Genomic DNA, 24,606 nt, shown 5'->3' with positions numbered 1-24,606 from the left:
TTCTCCACGTCCCAGGTAAGGGAGGCCATGACAGTGGACTCGGGGATGATGGTCTCGGTGGGGTTCGACAGCCCCGCCTTGGCTTCCTCTTCGTGCACCCGGGACAACGCATCCGATTTTTGGTTCTTGGTCCCGGGGCGGTACGTGATCCGGAAGTCAAAGCGCCCGAAGAACAGAGACCAGCGGGCTTGCCTGGGGTTCAGCCGCTTGGCGGTCCGGATGTACTCCAGGTTCCGATGGTCCGTGAAAACCGTGAAAGGCATCGACGCCCCCTCCAGTAGGTGTCTCCACTCTTCAAGATCCTCCTTCACCGCGAGGAGCTCCCGATTGCAGACGTCATAGTTCCGTTCAGCTGGGGTCAACCTGCGGGAAAAATAGGCACAAGGATGGAGAACCTTATCAGCCTCCACGCTCTGGGACAGCACGGCTCCTATCCCTGAGTCAGAGGCGTCCACTTCCACTATGTACTGGTGATCAGGATCAGGCTGCACCAGAACTGGTGCAGTCGAGAACCGGCATTTCAACTCCTTGAACGCGGCTTTGCACCGATCCGACCAGGTGAAGGGGACCTTGGTGGAGGTCAGGGCAGTCAGGGGGCTAACTACCTGACTGTAGCCTTTAATGAACCTCCTGTAGAAATTTGCAAAGCCGAGGAACTGCTGCAGTTTCCTGCGGCTTGTTGGTTGGGGCCAATCTCTCACCGCCGCAACCTTGGCTGGCTCAGGGGCGACGGAGTTGGAGGAGATGATGAACCCCAAGAAGGACAAAGAAGTGCGGTGGAACTCGCACTTCTCGCCCTTCACAAACAGCCGGTTCTCCAACAACCGCTGTAGGACCTGACGTACATGCTGGACATGGGTCTCAGGGTCCGGGGAAAAGATGAGTATATCGTCCAGATATACAAAGACGAACCGATGCAGGAAGTCCCGCAAGACGTCATTTACCAAAGCTTGGAACGTCGCGGGGGCGTTAGTGAGGCCGAACGGCATGACCAGGTACTCAAAGTGACCTAACGGGGTGTTAAATGCCGTCTTCCACTCGTCTCCCTTCCGGATCCGAACCAGGTGGTACGCATTTCTAAGATCCAATTTTGTGAAAATTTGGGCTCCATGCAGGGGCGTGAACACTGAATCCAACAGAGGTAACGGGTATCGGTTGCGAACCGTGATCTCGTTCAGCCCTCTGTAATCAATGCATGGACGGAGTCCGCCGTCCTTTTTGCCCACAAAAAAGAAACCAGCACCCATCGGGGAGGTGGAGTTCCGGATCAGCCCGGCAGCTAAAGAGTCCCGGATGTAGGTCTCCATTGATTTGCGTTCCGGACGTGAGAGGTTGTACAACCTACTGGACGGGTACTCAGTGCCCGGGACCAAAATCGATGGCACAATCGTAAGGTCGGTGCGGGGGAAGAGTGAGCGCCAGATCTTTGCTGAAGACGTCAGCAAGATCGTGGTACTCCTTTGGCACCGCCGATAGATTGGGGGGGACTTTAACCTCCTCATTAGCCGTCGTGCCGGGAGGAACCGAGGATCCTAAACACTCCCGGTGGCAGGTTTCGCTCCACTGCGTCACAACCCCGGACGGCCAATCTATCCGGGGATTGTGCTTCACCATCCATGGAAATCCCAAAATCACTCGGGAGGTAGAAGGTGTTACATGGAACACTATCTCCTCCCTGTGATTTCCAGACACAACCAAGGTCACTGGCTGTGTCTGTGTGATTAATGGAAGCAGGGTGCCATCTAGTGCTCGCACCTGCAATGGTGCCGGCAGAGCCACCAGGGGGAGCCCTACTTCCTTTGCCCATCTGCTATCCAGCAGATTCCCTTCCGACCCCGTGTCTACCAGTGCTGGGGCGTGAAGGGTTAGATCCCCACAAAGGATCGTCACTGGGATTCGTGCAGATTTGCGGGATTTCCCCGCGTGCGTGTTATGACCCACCCTTAGCCCAGTTTCTAAGGACGGGCGTTGTAGTTTGACCGTTTTGGGGCAGTCCTTCTGCATATGCTCACAAGAGCCGCAGACAAAACACTCCCCGCGGGCCAGCCTCCTTTGTCTGATGTTTGTTTTTACTTTGGCCCTGCTCGTGTCCATAGCCTCCTCAGCAGGGGGAGCGGTAGCCACACGGAGCTCTCTGGCAGTGAAGCGTGGGGACGACGTCACCTTTTCGGAACTGGAAGGGGGAGGGACGGCTCGTGCCCGGTCACGCCCCCCGGCCTGCTCCCGACAATGCTCATTTAAACGGTTGTCTAAGCGTATAACCAAATCGACAAGCCCGTCAAAATCCCGCGGTTCCTCCTTAGCCAGCAGGTGCTCCTTCAGGACCGGAGACAGTCCATTTATGAAGGCGGCACGGAGCGCAACGTTATTCCAGCCGGACCTCGCTGCCGCGATGCGGAAGTCGACTGCATACTCGGCTGCACTGCGACGCCCCTGTCTCATTGACAGCAGCACGCTCGAAGCGGTCTCGCCTCTGTTGGGATGGTCAAACACTTGTTTGAACTCCCGTATAAACCCAGCATAAGACGTTAGGAGCCGTGAATTCTGCTCCCAAAGCGCCATAGCCCAGGCGCGTGCCTCTCCTCGAAGCAGACTAATAACATAAGCCACCCGGCTGGCGTCTGACTCGTACATGACAGGACGCTGTGAAAAGACGAGCGAACACTGCATGAGGAAGTCTGCGCACGTCTCAACACAGCCCCCGTACGGTTCCAGAGGGCTTATGTATGCTTCAGGGGACGGTGGGGGGTCGTTGAACGACCAGTGGAACGTCTGTTACGGGCCCAGGACCAGCAAGAGGAGTGGCTGCAGCAGCGCCCTGATCGCGCGCTTCCACCCTGGCGGTGAGAGCCTCCACCCTCCGGTTAAGGAGAACATTCTGCTCGGTCACTAAATCTAGCCGAGCCGTGAAGGCGGTTAAGATCTGCTGCAGCTCACTCAACACGCCTCCCGCTGACGCCTGCGCTCCTGGCTCTTCCATTGGCCGTTCAAGCTCGGGTTGACGCCCCTCGGAATCCATGATGAATGGCAGAGAAATCCTGTTGGGAAGGTGTCGTAGCACGGACCCACAACAGGGGGCGCAAATGAACGGACAATGAATAAAACAAAAAGTAACAATTTAATGTTGTGACAACACACAACTAAATACACAAAATTTGCAAAGTCAGTTAACACCAGGTGACGTGTGGGCAGGCTCGAAGATAGAAGACCCCTGACGAGAGAGAAGCCGCGTCCCACACGGCTTCCACCACCAACGGTCTGAAGAACACCGGAGCCGCCAAGTCCCGAGTCCCCAGGTGGCCTCCGTCTTCGGCTGTCGACCCTGGTACTGCTGGCAGAAAGCAAAGACAAGATGAATGAGTGTGAGTCCGCACACTCAGTAATCCACAGTCTGCACACAGTTAGGAGGGAGCACCTCCACCTCCAATCACACACTCGTGCAGCTCCTGTTTAATCCACTTATCTGGTTTGGGGTGTGAGGCGAAGCCGTCGCTGTCACACCAAACGCCAATCCCACAGACAAGGACGAACACCACAGGATAATGGCTGCAAAAGAAGCTCAGATTATCACTCAACGATATGAGTCAGCAGAGAAAATTACCTCTTCTGTAGTCGATTTCCCGGCGGGGAGGTGGAGTTGCAGTCCGGCTTATATAGTGGTGTAGATGAGTGACAGCTGGTGCGATGAGTGACAGCTGTCACTTCTTCTGGGTCTGGCGCCCTCTCGTGCTTGGAGCCCGCACTCCAAGCAGGGCGCCCTCTGGTGGTGGTGGGCCAGCAGTACCTCCTCTTCAGCGGCCCACATAACAAAAACCACATTGCAATCATTATTCATTCTTCAAAAAAGAGCATTAACAACAATTCACAATGTAGGTTATCGAGATCACACCAATTCATTGTTTATTAAATCTAAAATATTAAAACTTCATGATATGATTACGTTTAAAACTGTGCAATTAATGTATAAAGTAAAAATAAGCAACTGCCCCTCAGAATTCAATATTTTTTTAAGGAGAGGGAAAATATAATTTAAGGGGCTTGTATCATTTTAAAATTGCTGGCACTCGGACAACCAGGAAAGGTTTTTGTGTTTCTACTTGTGGCCCTAAAATATTGAATAATCTGGTGAAGGAACTCAAGGGATGTCCAAATGTTAATCAGTTTAAATGCCAATATAAGGAACTGATGTTTTCTAAATATGTGAAAATTGTCTAAATTCTCTGAAAATTCAATTAATGGTTGAAGACTATATAGCTGTTGGTTAAAGTATGGACAATTAAGTTATTAATTTGTATTATTTTTTCAGATTATGTGATGTGTGCTGTTGTTGGTGTGGATATGATGAGGAATTTGAGTTTACTGATTATTTTAAGATGTCTGTGTTTGGTGTTCTGGACACTTTGTTTTGTTTAGTTTTGTTTTTCTGTAATTAGTAAAAGTTGCTGAGGTGAAAGGGGTAGGTGTATATAAGCTTTACTTATACCTACACCCTGCATGGGTTGACTGGCTGAGAAATCAGTTTTGTTTTATTTTGTTTTGTTTTATTGCAAAGTGCCGAATAAACTTGAACTTGAAGCAGAAACTAGGCTGTTTTAAGCAGAAATGAGGCGAAATTCCGTGATGCTTTGAAATGTCTGACACGCAGTGAAGGCATCAACTAGCAGCTTTGTTTAGCCGCGGTGCTCTGATTGCTTCTGCCGCCTTTTATGATGAAATAATGGTGAATTTATGTGGAAATGATTGTTGTACAAAATCTTCAGATATCTGTCACTGAGATAGATGATGACTGGAGGCAGTTTGAAGCAGAAACGAGGTGTTAATCCGTAAACCGCGTCATCGGGGAGACCGTTTTTTAGGGGGACTGTTTGGTCTGCGACACTGGTCGACATGTGCAGCCTTGGTAGCGGGTGTGTGTGTCATATTACATCATTTTTGAAGCTAAATATGTTTAAGATACCTCTCTTCCTATGTGGCCCACATAAGATGCTTTCACCGTTCACCACTGGCTGCTGAGCCATACTTTGAAAACCCAGTGGCAGAGATGCCTCTGTCTCTGTCCTTATTTCCTCCAGTCCTTTTGTCCTCCTTCTCTTGCATCCTGTTTTCTAAATCATCAAGTCCATTAGATATCATATCATAAGAAGCCCCGCCCTCCTCCCGCAATCTCCTCCACCACTGTGTATCAGAGGAAACATGATGAATCAGCCTGTTGTGTCAAACCTTAGCTGCAGTAACGCGCCTTCAGAAACTGCTGACTCATCATTTTGCCTTCAGTCATGTCTATGAATCTGAATGAAGCCTGTGTCCAACAGTTTGAAGAAAAATAAGTGGTGTTATTTAATTTTCAAACACTAAACATGTAGTTGTATTTGTTGATCACAGCTATAAACTTCTTAATTCATGCTATTGAGATATCCCATAATCCCTTGGGCACCAGAGGGTTGCTGCAGTTTAAACAACATACAGAAACCACATGACAACAATTGCAAATGAACATTATGCTACCAAAATGTAATTTTTATGCTTTTCATCACGTTAATAAGAGACTGTTGCATGAGACCCTGAAAACTTGCTAAAATAAACATTTCATATAATCCGTGTCTGCTATGTGGATCTTCATGAATGCAAACTGAATTTCAGACATTTTATATATAGTACTCTGGAACAAACAGGACAAACTGTGTCATAAATGACATTAAGCAGGATGTTAAATTGCAAACCTCACTTTCCCCCAGAAAGGATCGATCGCAGCTCACAGCAATTCCCATTGAAAATAACGGAGAAACAACCTAAGCTTCTCGTATGTTTACTTAAACACAATAACAACATCTAAACACCCAGATAATATATTCATGAGAGTTTTTGGCACAATATTCAGAGAGATTTATGTTGCGATGTTAATGCTGTTGTCTGTGTGCAGCGGTTAAAGTACAGCCTGATCAAACCGTCTCAGTGCAGTCAATGTCAATGTTAGTGACCTCTTGCAGAGCTGTGGCCTCTCAGACGTTTTGTGAGATTATGGAGGATTTAAGACCTCAGTAAGGCAAATGACAACCTGCTGCGAAGTCGCAGTAGATCTGTAAGACTACAGTTGGACTGACAGGACTATGAACATTTCTGCTCTTTATCTACCTGAGCTAATGTTAGCTGCTCGCTTTGACAGGATATGCTAATGTTAGCTGCTCGCTTTGACAGGATGTGCTAATGTTAGCTGCTCGCTTTGACAGGATTTGCTAATGTTAGCTGCTCACTTTGACAGGATGTGCTAGTGTTAGCTGCTTGCTTTGACAGGATTTGCTAATGTTAGCTGCTCGCTTTGACAGGATGTGCTAGTGTTAGCTGCTCGCTTTGACAGGATGTGCTAATGTTAGCTGCTCGCTTTGACAGGATCTGCTAGTGTTAGCTGCTTGCTTTGACAGGATGTGCTAGTGTTAGCTGCTCACTTTGGCAGGATTTGCTAATGTTAGCTGCTCACTGTGACAGGATGTGCTTGTGTTAGCTGCTCACTGTGACAGGATGTGTTAGTGTTAGCTGCTCACTGTGACAGGATGTGCTAATGTTAGGTGCTCGCTTTGACAGGATGTGCTAATGTTAGGTGCTCGCTTTGACAGGATGTGCTAGTGTTAGCTGCTCGCTTTGACAGAATGTGGTAATATTAGCTGCTCCCTGTGACAGGATGTGCTAATGTTAGGTGCTCGCTTTGACAGGATGTGCTAATGTTACCTGCTCACTGTGACAAGATGAGCTAATGTTAGCTGCTCACTTTGACAGGATGTACTAATGTTAGCTGCTCACTTTGACAAGATGTGCTAATGTTAGCTGCTCACTGTGACAAGATGAGCTAATGTTAGTTGCTCACTTTGACAGGATGTACTAATGTTAGCTGCTCACTTTGACAGGATGTGCTGATGTTAGCTGCTTGCTGTGACATGATGAGCTAATGTTAGTTGCTCACTTTGACAGGATGTGCTAATGTTAGCTGCTCACTTTGACAGGATGTGCTAATGTTAGCTGCTCGCTTTGACAGGATGTGCTAATGTTAGCTGCTCACTTTGATAGGATGTGCTAATGTTACCTGCTCACTTTGACAAGATGTGCTAATGTTAGCTGCTCGCTCTGATAGGATGAGCTAATGTTAGCTGCTCACTTTGACGAGATGTGCTAATGTTAGCTGCTCGCTGTGACATGATGAGCTAATGTTAGCTGCTCACTTTGACAGGATGTGCTAATGTTAGCTGCTCGCTCTGATAGGATGAGCTAATGTTTGTATCCCATATTAATGAGATGAGCTTATGATTGCATAACTCTCTGAGGTGACGTCATAACGCTGACATCAACTTCACATGCTGATGGGACATGCTAACATGGACATCACCAGTAGAATCAATGTTCTAATGCTGTCTTCACACACTGATTGGACATACCAGCATTAGCTTTACATGCCAATGGGACATAATATCATTGGCTTCATATGCTGGCAGGACATGCTAATAGCTTCCCACACTGATTGGACATGCTAACACTGACTTCACATGCCAACGGGACATGCTAACATTGGTGTCACACACTGATGGAGCATGGTAACATTCAATGGTGCTCCTAGATGATGTAATAAAGAACTCTGTTGCAGGAAGTGTCATTTTCTTTTCTCCTCTGTCAAAGAGCCGCTGTATGAATTACTGCACAATTGATGTATATGTGTTTACCTGTGTGTGCGTGTGTGTTTGTGTGTTATCTGTCATGGTTGTCCGGGGCAACACTTGTAGGTTTGGCTGTCAATCAGGATTACTGTGACAACCAACGTTACCTTGGCAGCTGCAACTGTTGGCAGAATGTGCTCCACTCATTCTGTCGTCTAATAGATTCGCTCTTTATCTTCCCCCTCTCAGGCTCTCTCCATTACTTCTCTCCCTCCCTTGCTCTCATTCACCCTTTCTTGCCATTCTTTCTCTCTTCGTCCGTTATTCACGTTCCATCCTCTCAGCTTTTTCTTTCCATATCTTGTTTCGGTTTCTCTTCCTGATAGTCTCCCTCTCCTTTTCCTCCTTTTCTTTCTCCTCTTTCCTTTGCGTCTTTCTCACATCAACTTTTTTCATTTCTTCCTCCTCTACTCGTCCTGATCTTTCTCTTCTTCACTTTTCTCCACTCTTCTGCTTTTCCTTTTCTTTTCTGCTTCCCCCACTCATGTTCATCCAGTCACCTCTTCGCTCTCTGTTCCGCTCTGTTTCATCCTTTTTTCTTTTCCACTTCTTCATTTTTCCTTTGATGGTTTTCAGTTCCCCCAATTTTTCTATCTAATTGCCTCTTCGTCATTTTTCCCCCTCCTCACATTCTCCAACTTTTGTCCAGTCATCTCTTTATTCTTCTCACTCTTCTCTCTGCTGCTCTTTTTCTTTCCATCTCTGCTGTCATCTTCTCTCTCACTTCACTTTTCCTTCCTCTTTAACATTCCCTCTCTCCTCCCTTTTCTTTTTTGTTTCTCAAGTACTTCATTCTCCACCTTCTTCCCTCCTGTTGACCTCATCCTTTCCTTCTTCTCCTCCACCTACTCTTCATCTTTTCAGTTTCCTTTCTTCTCCTTCATATTACTTTTCTTTCTGCTTCTATTTGTCGTCCTTCTTCCTCCTGTTTTTACATCATTTTACCTATTTGTCCTTCTTTGCCTTCATCTTTCACCATTAACTCCTTTCTTTTTCCTCCTGATACAGATTGACTTTCATCACCTTTGCTATCACCTTTCTTTTTCTTTCTCCTGCTTCCTCATCCTCTACTTCCTACCCTTCCTCTCCTCCAACACCTCTTTGTTGCTGGTCTTTCCTAATCTTTTAGTCCGCTTGTTATTCATCCTCCAACATAATTTCGTTGTTGTTGCACTCATGTAATAATAATGACAATAAATCTCATCTCTCATCTCTCTCCTTTAGTCTTATTCTCTTTTCTTCCACATGGCCACTCTGTTCACTTTTCTCATCCCGATGTTACACCTTTTCCGCGCCTCCTCCATTGCTTCTCTTTCATCTTTTCCTTCCTCAAACACTCAGAATAAGAAGCTGGAATGTGATAAACTTTTCAAAGGGATTATTTCCTGGAGTATTCCTCCTTCTCCTGTGAGTCATGTGACTGACAGACGAAGGTAACAAAGCTCCGACATGAAAACATTCCACTCGGCTTAAAGGAATCAGGACGCAGAAAAGTTCCGTGGTGTTTTTTTTTTTTTCCTTCCCGAGGATTATTCCTCTCTGTGGAAGCAGATTTCAGACTTGTCTGACTGCAGACGTTGGACCTGTTGGGACTGACTTCAGACGATTATCCGTTCACTCCCCTGAATGTTACGTTTCTCCTCTGAAAGGCATGGTGCGTTCAAAGACGGAGAAAACATCCCGTGTTGTTCAACTGGCTTTGTTTGTTTGAACTGAAGCTTCACTTTTCACACACAAACACAAATCCAATGCACACGACACGGCAGCACTTCAAAAAAGTGGATCACAACACTTGTTTTACTTTGTTCCTAATCGTAATTTGTAGTAACATCTCTCTCTCTCTCTCTCTCTCTCTCTCTCTTTCTCTTTCTCTCTCTCACCCAGCTTCCTGGCGGTGACTCAGTTCAGTCCCATCCACGCCAGAAAGGCCTTCCCGTGCTTTGACGAGCCCATGTACAAGGCCACGTTCTCGCTCAGCCTCCGCCACGACTCGCAGTACACCTCGCTCTCCAACATGCCCGTGGAGAGCAGCTCATTGGCCGATGAAGACGGCTGGCTGACCAATCACTTCACCTGCACGCCCCGCATGTCCACGTATTACCTGGCCTGGGCCGTGTGCAACTTCACCTACAGAGAGACGCAGACTGACAGCGGGGTGACGGTCAGTGTCCACTCATGCACAGCTGCACTGCCAGGGTTCTCACTGGTGTACCAAAGCCTGACCCACATCTGAAAATATGCAGGTCCAAACCTCTTAGCAAGATGTGAGCAAAAAATATAGCTTCCACAACAGAGGTGATAATTTTATTAAAATTAGCATTATTTAGACATTTACAAAACAATCAATCAAAACAAATGTTTTCTGGATTCCAGTTTGTCAGATTTTCCTTTTATGGGAATGTGAGAAGAATGTCTTTAGAGTTTAGGTCAGAAAAAAACAAATTGTGAAAATGTATCAACATTTTTTTATGAATTTAAATCAGTACATCAATTGAGATTAAATGTAATCAACATTACTGCAGTGCCGAGTGCAATATGTTGCTCAAAAGAAAACAAAAATTCAGCATCGTCCAGTTTTGACTTTCAGTGGCTGTACAAAATAAAGAAATGAATAAATGAATAAACCCTCCGAAAACAGTATAAGACAGAGAGTAATTTAAAAGAAGCACAACATTATTAGAGCTACACCTAGAACAGACTTTCATATGAGAGATGTGAAGACATAAGACTGAGAGAGAAGTCAGGTTATACATAGGTGTCCATAAAGTGTTACTAAAATGACTGATCTCCTTTTGTTCAGGTAAAGAAGCTGGTGTGTGTAAACCCTCTGTGCCCTGTCTGAGTCACCCACCACCTTCTATTCAGTGGCATTCATGTTTCATTCATTTATTTCCTGTCGCTTATTTGAGTCCGGGTCATGGTGGCAGTCGACCAAGCAGCTCATCCCACATTTCCCTATCCTCGGCCAAGTCCTCTAACTTTTCCTGGGGGATCCTGAGGCGTTCCCAAGCCAGCTGGGAAATATAATCCCTCCAGCAAAATAAATAAATAAATTCACTGTGTGATGCTCTGTAAAGTACAAGGCTCTTATATATCAACTTTTTATGTCGGCTGTGTGACGTAACTGAAAAAAAAGCAGAATATATGAAACCGCCACCAGATGGCACCACCTGCTGTTGGGTGGCACAAGTCGAAGAGTCATCAACTGTCCTGATCGCTGTAATTGCTCAACATAACTCACATTTCCAACGTGGCACAGAAGTTGTAACCTTTGCTTTGAGGCATTGTTCAAATAGACCAGGGGTGCCTAAGTTCTGTCCTCGAGATCAACCTTCCTGACACTCTTAGTTGTCTCCCTGTTCCAACACACTTGAATTCAATGAAAGACTTCTTAGCAGGCTTTTAATAAGCCTTTCATTGGGTTCAGGTGTGTTGGAGCAGGGAGACAACTAAGAGTGTCAAGAAGGTAGATCTCAAGGACCGAACTTGGGTCCCCCTGAAATAGACTGTCCAAGTAAAAATGCAGCAGTGTTTGTATTTGGAGCCGTGCCGTTCGCCGTGCCGTTCCCCGTGCATGCAGTATGAAGCTACAGGTGAGCTGATGAATGGACCGTGTTTCCGTGTATTGCCTCGTAATAATGTCATTACGGTTACGCTCAATGCTGTCAACCATCAAATCTAAATATGTTGATGTAACGTGAAGGATGTTTTGTTGTTGATTCACTGATTTGGAGTTTCATTGGAACATGTTTAGAAGGTGGTGATGTGATCAAATGGCAGAATATAAATATTAATTATTCATGAAGATGTTTTCTGTTGTAGGGTGTTTTGGGTGTAAAGCTTGTGGTCGTCTCGTGATGATTTGGTGTAAATATTTTGAGGAGTTGTTCCAGCAGCAGCAGCCTGCGTTCTTCTTTCCTCCTCAGTTATTTCAGCTCTGGGATGTTTGTTTGTCTCTCTGTGGAGTGGGAAGCCACCGTGATGGATTGACGGTGGAGTTCAGAAGCCTGTTATCCTGAGATAATGGCATATTTAAGTCCTGATTAACACTAAACTCTGCCTGATATCATTAAACCCTTTCCCAGGATAACAGGCTTACGATGACGATCACTTATCTTCAGATAATGGATGTCAAGATCTCAGAATAATGGTTTTGGATAAAGGAAGATCTTAACGCCTCACCTGGATTCGGTTTGCCACCAAGCGGACTGTCCAAGTGATTTAATGGATTTATGTTCTTACACGCTGCACCGGGACTTTTTGGCAGTGCTCATGGGGCAGGGGTGTTTTTGAACTCACTCAGAAGAACAAGAAGAATAAATTCATGCTCGCGCCAGTAAAGTTTTGCATGTTTTACCAAATGTTGGTTTGCCAGTCACAGGAGAAAATATACATATATATAATTTATTTTATCATTTATTCTGAATCTGTGTTTCTCTGATCAAATTACACATCTCCAAAAATTGAATCATTGTTGTTTTGCTGTTTATTTCTCAGAGGTTTTGTTTCGTATCTTACAGTTGTCATAGTAATGGTACCTTTGTTGAAATCTGGTGACGATGGAAAAGAGATTTTTCTACAAAGTTCATACTTATGAATCAAAGCAGAAAACAAAAGAATCGTGAGAACAAGAGAATAGTGTCAGTTTCAATTCAGTTTAAATTTATTTCATTTATATAGTGCCAAATCACAACAAAGTTGCCTCAAGGTGCTTTACACAAGTAAGGTCTGAAATGTGCTATAGAAAAACAGACTATGTAGCTTGTAAAATGACAGGTTGGTTGTAGCTAATGTACATGCTAACTCTCCTTTTAGCCAGTGTACATGCAAACTGGCTCATTCTCCTTTTAGCGGGCGTACGTGCTAACTGGCTCACTTTCCTTTTAGCGGGCATACGTAATAACTGGCTCACTCTCCTTTTAGCTGGCGTACGTGCTAACTGTCTCACTCTCCTTTTGGCTGGCGTACGTGCTAACTGGCTCACTCTCCTTTTTGCGGGCGTACGTGCTAACTGGCTCACTCTCCTTTTAGCCGGCGTACATGCTGACTGGCTCACTCTCCTTTTAGCCAGCGTACGTGCTAACTGGCTCACTATCCTTTTAGCCAGCGTACGTGCTACCTAGCTCACACTCCTTTTAGCCAGGTTCTGTGCTAACTGGCTCACTCTCCTTTTAGCTAGCTTACGTGCTACCTAGCTCACTCTCCTATTAGCTGGTGCATGTGCTTCCTAGCTCACTCTCCTTTTAGCTGGCGTACGTTCTACCTAGCTCACTCTCCTTTTAGCTAGCGTACGTGCTACCCAGCTCACTCTCCTCTTATGTTTGTTCAGGTCAATTTTGTCACACTCTTGTAACCTCTGTTGTGCTTTGTGTTGATGACATCAGCTTGGAGAAACTTTTTAATGCAACTTTGCTAATATGAAATATCTGCAGGTACAGGATTGAAACCTGTTCTAAGATTAGTGCATCTGCACGGTCAAACTTGAATCTGACTTTAAGTGTGGAGCGCTGCCTGTGTGGTGTACTGCATGTGTGGTGCACGTCTCATTGCTCCATGCTAGACTGTTGCAAGGCACCACATGCACAGCAGTGGAGGATACTTGTGCAGAATACATTTTGCTGTGATGATGTAAAAACAGCTTTAGCCACCAAAATATTCAGGAAAGAAATTACCCGAGGATTTGACAGAGAAGACTAGTTTGTTTGTATGTGGCCACCTTGTCTAGTTTCATGTTGAAAGCTAAATTAATCACACAGGTCACATTTAATGAAGCACCTCACAGTCCACACACATCTGGCTCAGGGACTTTGGCTCCTAAGCTGTCACTTGAACAGCACCGCTGCTGGCCATCCAGTTCTTCAAAATAAGTCTACGTTTGAACAGACATCTTACAGTTCAGGTTCAGAGTGTTTGTGTCTCATCTTGGTGTCGTTCCTGTGTTTCAGTGTTTGTCAGGTCACTGTGTCTAATGTAAGACTGTCCACAGCTGGAATCGGCTGATATATTGTCATAACACTTAAAAACAGAAATATGCGCACACATGCACTCGTGTTCTCCTACAAGGACGGGTCCATGCGTGACCTTGTCTCTTCCTTCTCTTCTTCTTCTCCTCTGATCGTCTCTGTGTCAGTGTAATTACAGCTCATCCATCTCATCTGGCAGATCTCAAGGACAGCGCGCTAACGTGCATTATGCCTGTGTCTCCTTCTTACCCAAAGATAATTCTGGCCAAATCATATCTGGGTCATTTATAATCATCACCAGCCTCGGTATGGGAAAACGTGTGAGCCTGAGACTTTGAGTTCTTCCTAATGAATAAATTATTCCTTGTTTTCATTTTCCTCCTTTAGTCACAAAACAATAATTCATTCACATTTTTTTCAAGGTTTCACATAACTGATTTGCCCAAGGTGGAAAATATTCACCGGAATGATCTCCAGAAATTGCTCTGACAAATCTCTAAACCCATGCAAAGAGGTTTTAAAATACAATGAAAATGTGAAAAATTGGTTTTGATGGCTAAAAACCACACTGGATATCTTTGGATTTTGAACCATTGGTTGGAAAAAAAATTATGTGAGAAATTCTCAGACAAAAAAAAAAGCTGCTGATAATCTGTAATGGTAATTGTTGGATCCTGCATAGACCCACTTATGACTGTGTAACGGTCCCTCCTGAGCAGATTGTAATCAGAAATAAACTGAAAGTAAGTTGTGAGTCACAAACTAATCATACATTAGTGTTGGGGTTTACTGATGAGCAATACATGGAGCAAAGTAGGTAGCTCAGTGGGATCAGGAAACGGACTTTTCCTGGAAAACTGCTTCATCTGCATTGTCCCAGTCCACCCAATGGGTAATTGGGTACCAGCTTCACTGGTGAAATATCTTGTGATGGACTGTGTCCCGTCCAGGGAAGTTATGGACTCTCATCCATGTCACCCTGTTGTATCAGGGGATAAGCACGTGAAAAAAATGTCAACAAATCTATAATTGGTCACAATGATAAACTCACTTCTTGCATGACAAATGCGAGATTAATGTATTTTTCTTCTACACAGGAGATGAACTTCATTCAATTTCTTTTTCAATTCTTAACGGTTTCCTCTTTTAAAAAAAAAATTATATATATATTATTGTTAAAGCAAATTGTGTAAAGTTGTTCCACATTTTGCTGAGTCATGTTGGCAGACTATCTTGGTCAGAACCCTTGTGGAGGTCTTCTTGGTGTCGGTGAAATTAATTTTCCTGCTTGCAAGTTTTGAAAGCCACAATACGGTTACACGCGGCTCATGAAATCAAACGTGTGCAGTGCACGAAAGGCTTCCTGGAAGCAGCACATGTCATATTTCTACATATCTGGCAAAGCTCTGAGTGTCTGTGTTACTGTATTACACTGGTATTAAAATCCTCATTTCAGCCCGAAGGCAGCAAGGATGCGGCTGTTTGCAGAGCAGCTTCTTCTGACAGAAACATTAATTCTTTCATTCCCAGTCCTCCTCATACCTACTGAAAAAACTCTGTCAGATATGAAATATTCATCCAGCGGCCCCACCCGCTCCAAACAGCCAAAATAAAACTCTGAGCATCAGTCAGCCCATTAGACTCAGAGCAGGTGTTCAGTGGCCATTTGAATGATAAAATTTTATCTCCAGAGATCAGGCATTTTTAAACTTAATTTAAAGAATAACACAAGACAAAATTACAGTTTTGCTGCCTAATCAATAATCTCTGGTGCTATGTGTTTGCTGGGATCTATGTATATTTGGTTTAGTTGCTTCTGTCAGTTGATCAGTTGCTAGATTGTTAAAACATGATCATTAGGTTACGACAAGGATTTTGCTATGTGTTTGCTGTGATATTGTTTGGTGGTTTCTTGTTCGTAGTGGCTAAACTGTTATTACAATAACTGCCTGTTTGGTCTATGTGGTTGCTAAGATGTATGGAAAATTGCTTGGTAATACCAGTGATTTGGTTCCTTCCTAGCGTGGTGGTGTATGGCCACTGGTCAGTGGCTTAGCTTTTGCTTGGTGGTTGTTATGCTACTGAATGGTGGGGTGATCGGGTGTTCATGGCGACAAGACTGGCACTGGTTCTGCCGTGTGGTTTCTGAGGTGTCTGCAATATTGCTTTGGTAAAGCGGGTGCTATTGTGATTTGGTCAGTTGCTAGCATGCTGGGTGGTTGCTGTGCTATAATTGTGCGGCCTGCTGTTCATGGTGATTAAACTGTTACCACTGGCTGCTGTGTTTAAGTGTGCAGTTGCTCAGATGATTGTGTAGTTGCTGCTGTAATAATACGAGGCGGCTGCTTGGATGATTAGATCAGTTGCTGACATATTAGTACATGGTCATGATGTTGTGGCGAGATTGTTGCTTGTTGGGTTAAGTATGCAGGGCTGCTACAAGGTGGCTGCTATAGTTTAATAACAGGGGGGTTCAGTGGATGATGGGATCCTGTGTGGTTGTTTGGATGGTACTGTTGCTGTACAGGGATTGGTGCTGTTAACCACACCAAAAACGGGTTGTTCTTAAAATTGTGGCATTCCTATTTTCATCCTGTGTCTGAATTTTTTTGACATATTCCAGTTTCTTCTGACAGTCCAAAAACAACCAAATGTGGCTAATTGATGGCCGTAGGTATGACATAACTATGACTGCTTAGAAGTATTAGTCCTGTAATGGAAAGACAACCTGCAGGGTCTCTTACCGTGTACTCTGGTTGTTGTATGTTCACGATGGTGTGCGTAGTTGTTGTCAAGAGGTTAACAAAGATCATGTCACCAGGTGATTGCCATGATTTTGAGAGGTGGTTGGATGCATGTTCATGGTGGATGCAGTGTGGTTGCTGATGGTGTTTTGTTTGATACCTTCTCATTGTTTGATACGCAGATGGTTTTCTGGGATGCTGTTACGTGGCTGTTGTTGGGTTGTTGTTAGATGGATGTTCATGGAGGTTTTCAGGCTTTGTGATGATTGGTGGTTGGTTGCTATGGCATTCTGGCGGTTTCAGGGGTGTCTGTTAAATTATTGTAAAAGACAGCCCGAGACAAACTTTTCATTGCATTAAGATGCTGCCGTCTGGTACCAGTGGTCTGTTTTACACTACTACACTGCTAAATTATTCTTGCTTAATTTTTTGTCTAATTAGTCAGGTTGGTTGAAGTGTTGGTTTTCTTTGTGTCCTCTGCCCATGTTATTCTTCGGACCTCTATAAGCAGACTTAGCCGCTGACACTTGGCACATGCTTACTTGAAATACAGTATTCCAAGTTGTAGAGCGTAATTAGACTCCACTCATCTGCAGTGAGCAGTCTTCTCTTCTTTATTTCGATGCAGTCATAATTTCAGTGTTGTTGAATGATAGACGAGTGGCGAAATTGCTCAAATGTCCAAATGCGAACTGGTTTCAGAAGTGCAGTCTACAGACTACCCTTCTCTTCATTCAGCTCCTTCAAAGGCGGTTTCTTTCTGCTGCGTGTGTTAGAATGTGCTCTTGTAACAAGCCATTTTCCCCGTCAGGGAGAAATTAAGTCTGACAGACAAACAAACAAACAATGTGTGATAACCCAGTAAGCGGCGCCTGGTTCAATAAATCCTCCATCTCGCAGCCATTTAGCACATTATTCCGTTGTCTTCTGTCATTTCACAACTAATGGTATCACGATGCACAGAGTGTTTGTGTTTATGTGCTAGTTAGTCAGCGCTGCGCTTCTGAAGCTTTCAGTTTAATTTGTTCACTTAAAAAAACAACCAAACAAACAAAAAAGATCTCTAGGCCTAAAATATAGTTGTTAATAAGTTGCCCACAGCAGTCTGTAATGATGATGTCTTAATGCATTGTAACATTAATAAAGGTCAGGTTAATATGCTTTAATGATAACTTTTATCACCATTTTAAAGGTTAATTTATGCAGGCAAATATCATTTAAAGTGCTTCAGGTGGTGTTTCAACGATGGCTTCATGATGGGCTCTCATGTCCCAGTGCTGACTGACCTTTGACCCACCGCTCACCTGTCATTGGCAAAACATGTATAAACAGCATCATAGTGTAATAATACCACATTAACATTGAAAATGTTAAGAAAGGTTGTGTTAATGTTGTTAATGGAAACACATTTTTATTTTAATTTTTTTTTTACATTTCCTGGCACAAATCAAATTTTCTTTGATCAGTAAGTTCATAGATAAGTTTGAATATTAAATGTCACATTAACATCCTGTAGTGATATTGAAAGGTCACGTTGGCATTCTATAATGGTGATGAAACTCAGAATAGTGTGTTTAAAAACATGAAGGTTGCATTATTTTAATAAGTTTTTTTATTTTGATTTGTATCAGTGCTGTTGATACTAAAAAAGTGTTTATTAAAATGGTGACATAGATGATCAGCTCATAAACCTGGAGGGTTAAAATGACAGAAAACTCCTTTTTTCAATTTCTGCTTAGATTTTCATTGTTTTTTTTAATAGCCTTCAGAAATAATTCAGCGAGTGAGTGACCAAAAAAAAAAAAAAAAAACCACCCCAGGTTGAACTCACAGTTCTCGGCTACTGTATTTGATTAAATGATCGAACATATAAAAGTAATCTCCCCGCTTTTTGTGGTTATTTACAGTAAGTGGACAGATACCCTGCAGGGAAAGCATCACTTTTTGATTGGTTCTCTGAGCTTTACAACGATGCAGCTGCAGGTTATATTTTTCTTCTGGGTCACATTTCACAGATGTTCCTTACAAGACTTTTTCCACTGAAAAGGCAAACCTGCAGTCTGTGATTATCAGGACAAAAAGGGCATGCTGAGAAAAAAATTATTTCCTCACTCGGCGTGCTCATCTGAAGTGTGCAGGATGAACCAGTTTGGGTAAATATATTTCAAAATGAATATAGTGGACACAGTGAAGCATATAGGTTGTTTTCTGTTTTTTTCTTTGTAACCACTTGATGACCCCTGTAACCTTTGGGGTCAAAAACCAGGACTGAACTATCCCATTAGTGTATCTGAACAATCTTCACCATGTAAAGGTTACTCAGTTCAACACAACTTTATTTAAGAAGCATGTCAGCCTAATATAAGGTACAGATTAGTTTTTTTTTTTTTTAATCCAGGAGCAGATGATAAGAATATGGAGGAAGATGAGGCCTGTCATGACTGCAGACACTGGGTGGCACACGGACACAGGTGTTAGAGTAAAAAGGCTTTATCCAAAAATCACAGCTAGAGGTACGGTACACAGTTAGGCAGTCGGTGTGGCAGAGATGCAGAGGAACGGCAGGCTGAAGCGTGGTCAAACAACGATCAAAGTTCACAGAAACACAGTGTCACAGAGATCAGAGGGCGAGACAAAGGCTAAGTCCAAAAAACAAGGCAGGATCAAGCACAATCTGGCAATTAGGCAAAAGGCAAAAAAAAAAAAAAAAAAAATCAGAGCTGGATGAAAACGGTGAAGTACAACAAATGAGCAGTAAGGCTGTGAACACAGTGGACTTAAATAGAACAGGAAGTGATTGAAAACAAGCTGCACGTGTGGGGAGGAGTTTCGGAAAGTGGACGTGGTGGACAGATGAGGAACAGGTGCAAGATTGTGAGGGAAGGAAAACACAAAGCAGATAGAACCAAGAGACCTAAGTGACTGGAAAAGTAACGGTGGAAAAATGTGACGTGCTTAAGGCAGACAATAATTAATGTGAGCAAAACAAAAGGGGCCAAACAAGAAATAACGTGGCAAGTGTAAAAAGTGGAAAACAAGAAAACTACTGATCATAACCAAAACTAGAACGGCAAAGATACTGAGTGATACATAACGTGAATACACTAAACATGGAAAAGTTGAACAGAGGATAAAAGATGAACAGAAACAAAACTGGTGACTACAGAATAATGCAATGAATAACTAAACATACCATAAATGATAACTGAAACTAAAACCCAGGAAAACAGAACACAACCAGACAAGAGACACTGAAGATAAATAAGAAGCAAAACCAGAGAATACATAATAACTACCGAAGATAACAAATACATGTATGACGAATAAAATAAAAGATAACCAGGAACGGAAAGCATACAGAAAGAAAAGCAAAAAATGACTGAACCGAAAATACAATAAGGAACCAAAACCAGGAACCAAAGAATAATGCATAAACAGGAATAATCAGAACCAAACTAGAATGAGAATAATCAAGTGACAAAAATAAAAACAACTCAAGAACAGGGCAAACGGAAGGAAAAGAAAAGGGGAAAAATAAAAACAGGAACACAAACAGAACCGAAACCTGACAAGGTCACAATGTAGAACAAGCCTAAAATGCATATTGCACATTTTCTAGACATTTTAATCAAAAGTGTGTGTAATTTAAATGCTGTCCCACCTGATGCCAGCTGGAGGAGCTTCTCTGTAAGGTGCATGTCTTAATACATACAGGTGTCAGACCCACCAAGCCGCCTTTAATGGACACCTGAGCCTTAATTGTTGAGATACATTCAGTGTGAAATATGCATTTCAGCCATCCTTCACCAATCTTTGTCCAAAACCTCCAAAATACTGCAATGCCTCTGTGAGATGCAGTACCCCTCTGGCCTTGAGAGGCAGTAGAACAGTATCATTAGATCAGTAAGCATCAGCTATTTTGTACCTGCTGTCAGTCAGGGCTCTAATATGTCCCGCTGAATAATTGTTGTGCTTTTGTCTTATTATTATTATTTATTTTGTTATTGGTAGTATGGCCAAAGCTTGTGGTCACCCCTCCAAGTCTGGTCTGCTTGAGGTTTCTTCTGACAATCCACAAAATGCCTGAGGGAGTTTTCTTAACCACAGTTACCAATGTGCTTGGCTCAGGTGACATGAGCCAGAACCAGTCTACACATGTGGTTATTTGGTCATTGTGTGTTCAGAGCTCATTCTGGTCTTTTAAAGTCCATGTTCATCTCTTTATCTCTTTGACATTGACATACAGACTGTTGTCCTTTCTCCGGCTCTCGGGTGTCTTACTTCATCATCGCGGTATCATCAACAAAAGTGATGATACGATTGGACAGATGTGTGGCCATGCAGTCACAGGTCAGCGTTTTTTGCCGTTGAGCAAATCGTGTCTGAGGCCTGTCCATCTGAAAGTCAAGAACCAGTATGCTGTGGGTGGAGAGTGTTGCTGAGTGTGTGTCTGTGCACACACGTGAAAAACGTGTATCACTGGCTAAACCATCCATCAAATTACGTGGCAACAGAGCGTCCATCGTCTCATCCATCATCCAAGGGCGACAGACAGAGCATCAGAACGCAGAGAGAGAGACGTCACGGATGAGTGGGAAGATAACAAGGAGAGAGGAGAGGATGTGGTGACAAAGAAAAGGATGAAAGGAGATCATAACAAAAAGGAAGAGTTGAAGTGAGAAAAGAGTGAGAGGGAACTGAAGCAAAACCAGAAGTTAATGTTGTGTGGGCCGCTGAAGAGGAGGTACTGCTGGCCCACCACCACCAGAGGGCGCCGCCGCCCACACAGGAGCAGCCTCGGTAACAGCTGTCACCCATCACCTGAGACAGCTGAACAGCAATTATCACTGGGGTATATCAGCAGGACGGCATCTCCACCTCATCGCCGAGATATCGTTCTACCCTGGAAGGTAATAATCTCAGCTGACTGCTTGACAGTAACCTTTGTGATTTTTGTGAGTGATTGCAGACTTTTTTCTCCAACGAGAGGTGGAGGTAGCTTCCTGCCGTGCAGGTTGCTGGGTGCAAACGCGGCCCACGTTAATTGTGTTCTTGTTCCTCGCCAGCAGTACCAGGTCCGACACGCGGAGGCAGTGGCCCACCTGGGAGTTCGGAACTTGGCGGCTCCAGTATTCCCGGGTTCTGTGGCGGAGGAAACCGTGTGGTTCCGGTTCTACTTTGGAGAGGCGTCTCCTATCTTCGAGCCTGCCCACACGACACCTTTGTGAATTGAACTTTGTCCATTGTTGTAATTTGTTGTGTTTGTTGTGCACGTTCGCAACAGTAAAGTGTTGTTATTTGACCTATTCCATTGTCCGTTCATTTGCGCCCCCTGTTGTGGGTCCGGGTTCCTACACTTTCCCAACAGGATATCTCGGCCAGCGTCATGGATCCCGAGGGGCGTCAACCGGCTGTTGAACGGCCAATGGAAGAACAAGGCGCACAGGCGTCCGCAGGAGGGGTAATCGGTGAGTTGCAGCGGACCTCACCGCTTTCACGACTCGGTTAGACTTGATGGCCGAGCAGAACGCCCTCCTGAACCGCAGGGTGGAGGCTCTCGCTGCGCAGGTTGGAAGCGCGCCCTCCGGGGCGCCGCTGCGGCTCTCCCTCCCGTAGACCCTGTGCGTGACAGCGACGTTCCACTGGTTGTCCAACGACCCCCCCACCATCCCCTGAAGCATACATAAGCCCCCCAGAGCCGTACGGAGGCTGTGTGGAGACGTGCGCGGATTTCCTTATGCAGTGTTCGCTCGTCTTCGCACAGCGTCCCGTCAGTACGCGACCGACGCTAGCAAAGTAGCTTATGTGATAATCTGCTTCGTGGTGAGGCACGCGCTTGGGCTAGCAGCGCTCTGGGAGCAAAGTTCACGGCTCCTTCTGACATATGATGGGTTTGTGAGGGAGCTCAGAACAGTGTTCGATCACCCTAATAGAGGAGAGGACCGCTTCAGCCGTGCTGCTGTCAATGAGACAGGGGCGCCGGGAGCGCAGCTGCCTATGCAGTCGACTTCCGCATCGCGGCTGCGAGGTTCCGGCTGGAATAGCACTGCCCTCCGCGCCGCCTTCGTAAACGGACTGTCATTGGTCCTCAAGGAGCACCTGGTGGCTAAGGACGAAACCGCGGGATTTGGATGGGCTTATCGATCTTGTCATACGATTAGACAATCGGTTAAATGAGCGCCGTCGGGAACGAGACGAAGGGCAGGGCCGGCACGCGTCGTCCCTCTCCCTTCCGGTTCCGACCGGCGTTCCGCCCTTCCCCCGCTCCACGGCCCCTGCGGCTCCGTGCGATCACAGCTCCCCCTGCTGACGAAGCTATGGACACGAGTAGGGCAACATTTAGTGCACCGGTCACACAAAGGAGGCTGGCCCGCGGAGCGTGTTTTGTTTGTGGCTCGATTGAGCATCAGGTACGAGACTGCCCCGAACGGTTTAAACACCAACGCCCGCCCCTAGACACTGGGGCTAGGGGGGGGCCGAGACGTTCACGTGGGGACACACCCACATTCGCCACAAGACTACTCCAGTTACAATCCTTTATGAGGATTTAACCCTGAAGGCCCCAGCACTGGTGGACACGGGCCTTCAGAAGGGAATTTGCTTGATAGCAAATGGGACCAGGAGATAGGGTCCCTCTGGTGGCGCTTACCTCGCCTGTGCAGGTACGGGCACTAGATGGCTCCCTACTCCCTCCAATCACCCACAAGACACCACCAGTAACTCTGGTGGTGTCGGGGAATCACCGGGGAGAGATCGAGTTTTTTGTAACTCCGGCCACCTCCGGTGATTTTAGGTTTTCCCTGGATGTTGAAGCACAATCCCCGATCGATTGGCCGTCCGGGGTAGTGGTCCAGTGGAGCGAGACCTGCCATCGGGTAGGTTTAGGTTCCTCGGTTCCTCCCGGTTCCCAGGCCAGGGAGGAGGTCAGAGCCCCGCCAATCTAGGGACGGTGCCGGTGCGTACCATGACCTGGCGGAGGTGTTCAGCAAGGATCTGGCACTCACCCTTCCCCCGCACCGCCCGTATGATTGTGCCATTGATTTGGTTCCAGGCGTTGAGTTCCGTCCAGCAGGCTGTACAACCTCTCACGACCTGAAACGCGAATCAATGGAGACCTACATCCGGGACTCTTTGGCTGCCGGGTTGATCCGGATTCCACCTCCCCGATGGGTGCGGTTTCTTTTTTGTGGGGAAAAATGATGGCGGATTACGTCCATAGCATGATTACAGGGGCTGAACGAAATCACGGTTCGTAACCGATACCCCTTACCCTTGTTGGATTCGGTGTTCACGCCCCTGCATGGAGCCAAGATATTCACCAAGCTTGATCTTAGGAATGCGTATCACCTGGTCGGATCCGGAAGGGAGACGAGTGGAAGACGGCATTTAACCACCCCGTTAGGTCATTTTGAGTACCTGGTCATGCCGTCGGTCTTACAAATGCTCCCGCGACGTTCCAAGCATTGGTTAATGATGTCTTGCGGGGACTTCCTGCACCGATTCGTCTTCGTATATTTAGACGACATACTCATCTTTTCTCCGGATCCTGAGACCCATGTCCGACATGTACGTCAGGTCCTGCAGCGGTTATTGGAGAACCGGCTGTTTGTTAAGGGCGAGAAGTGTGAGTTTCACCGCACTTCTTTGTCCTTCCTGGGGTTTATCATCTCCCCCAACTCCGTCGCTCCTGATCCGGCCAAGGTTGCAGCGGTGAGAGACTGGCCCCAACCCACAAGCCGTAGGAAGCTGCAACAGTTCCTCGGCTTTGCAAATTTCTACAGGAGGTTCATTAAGGGCTACAGCCAGGTTGCTAGCCCCCTGACAGCCCTGACCTCACCAAAAGTCCCCTTCACCTGGTCGGATCGTTGCGATGCCGCGTTCAAGGAGTTGAAACGGCGCTTCTCGTCTGCACCCGTTCTGGTGCAGCCCGATCCTAGTCGCCAGTTAGTGGTTGAAGTGGATGCCTCGGACTCAGGGATAGGAGCTGTGCTGTCCCAGAGTGGGAACATCGATAAGGTCCTTCATCCGTGTGCCTATTTTTCCCGCAGGTTGACCCCGGCTGAACGGAACTATGACGTCGGCAACCGAGAACTCCTTGCGGTGAAAGAGGCTCTTGAAGAGTGGAGACATCTGTTGGAGGGAACGTCCGTGCCATTCACGGTTTTCACTGACCACCGGAACCTGGAATATATCAGGACC

The 24,606-nt window shown here is 45.5% G+C and overlaps 1 protein-coding gene across 1 annotated transcript in view; it reads left to right on the top strand.

Annotated features, from left to right (window-relative positions):
• The window catches only part of trhde.2 (thyrotropin releasing hormone degrading enzyme, tandem duplicate 2), a 203,567-nt gene that overhangs the window by 26,726 nt on the left and 152,235 nt on the right, over window positions 1-24,606 (top strand). Inside the window, 1 exon segment of the mRNA XM_034163107.1 lies at window positions 9,585-9,861. Coding sequence (XP_034018998.1) covers window positions 9,585-9,861 — 277 coding nt within the window.

Source organism: Thalassophryne amazonica, chromosome 22 (assembly GCF_902500255.1).
Source record: "Thalassophryne amazonica chromosome 22, fThaAma1.1, whole genome shotgun sequence".
In the NCBI taxonomy this organism is placed as follows: domain Eukaryota; kingdom Metazoa; phylum Chordata; class Actinopteri; order Batrachoidiformes; family Batrachoididae; genus Thalassophryne; species Thalassophryne amazonica.
The sequence above is the reverse complement of the archived record's forward strand: the minus strand, read 5'-3'. Positions and strand labels throughout refer to the sequence as shown.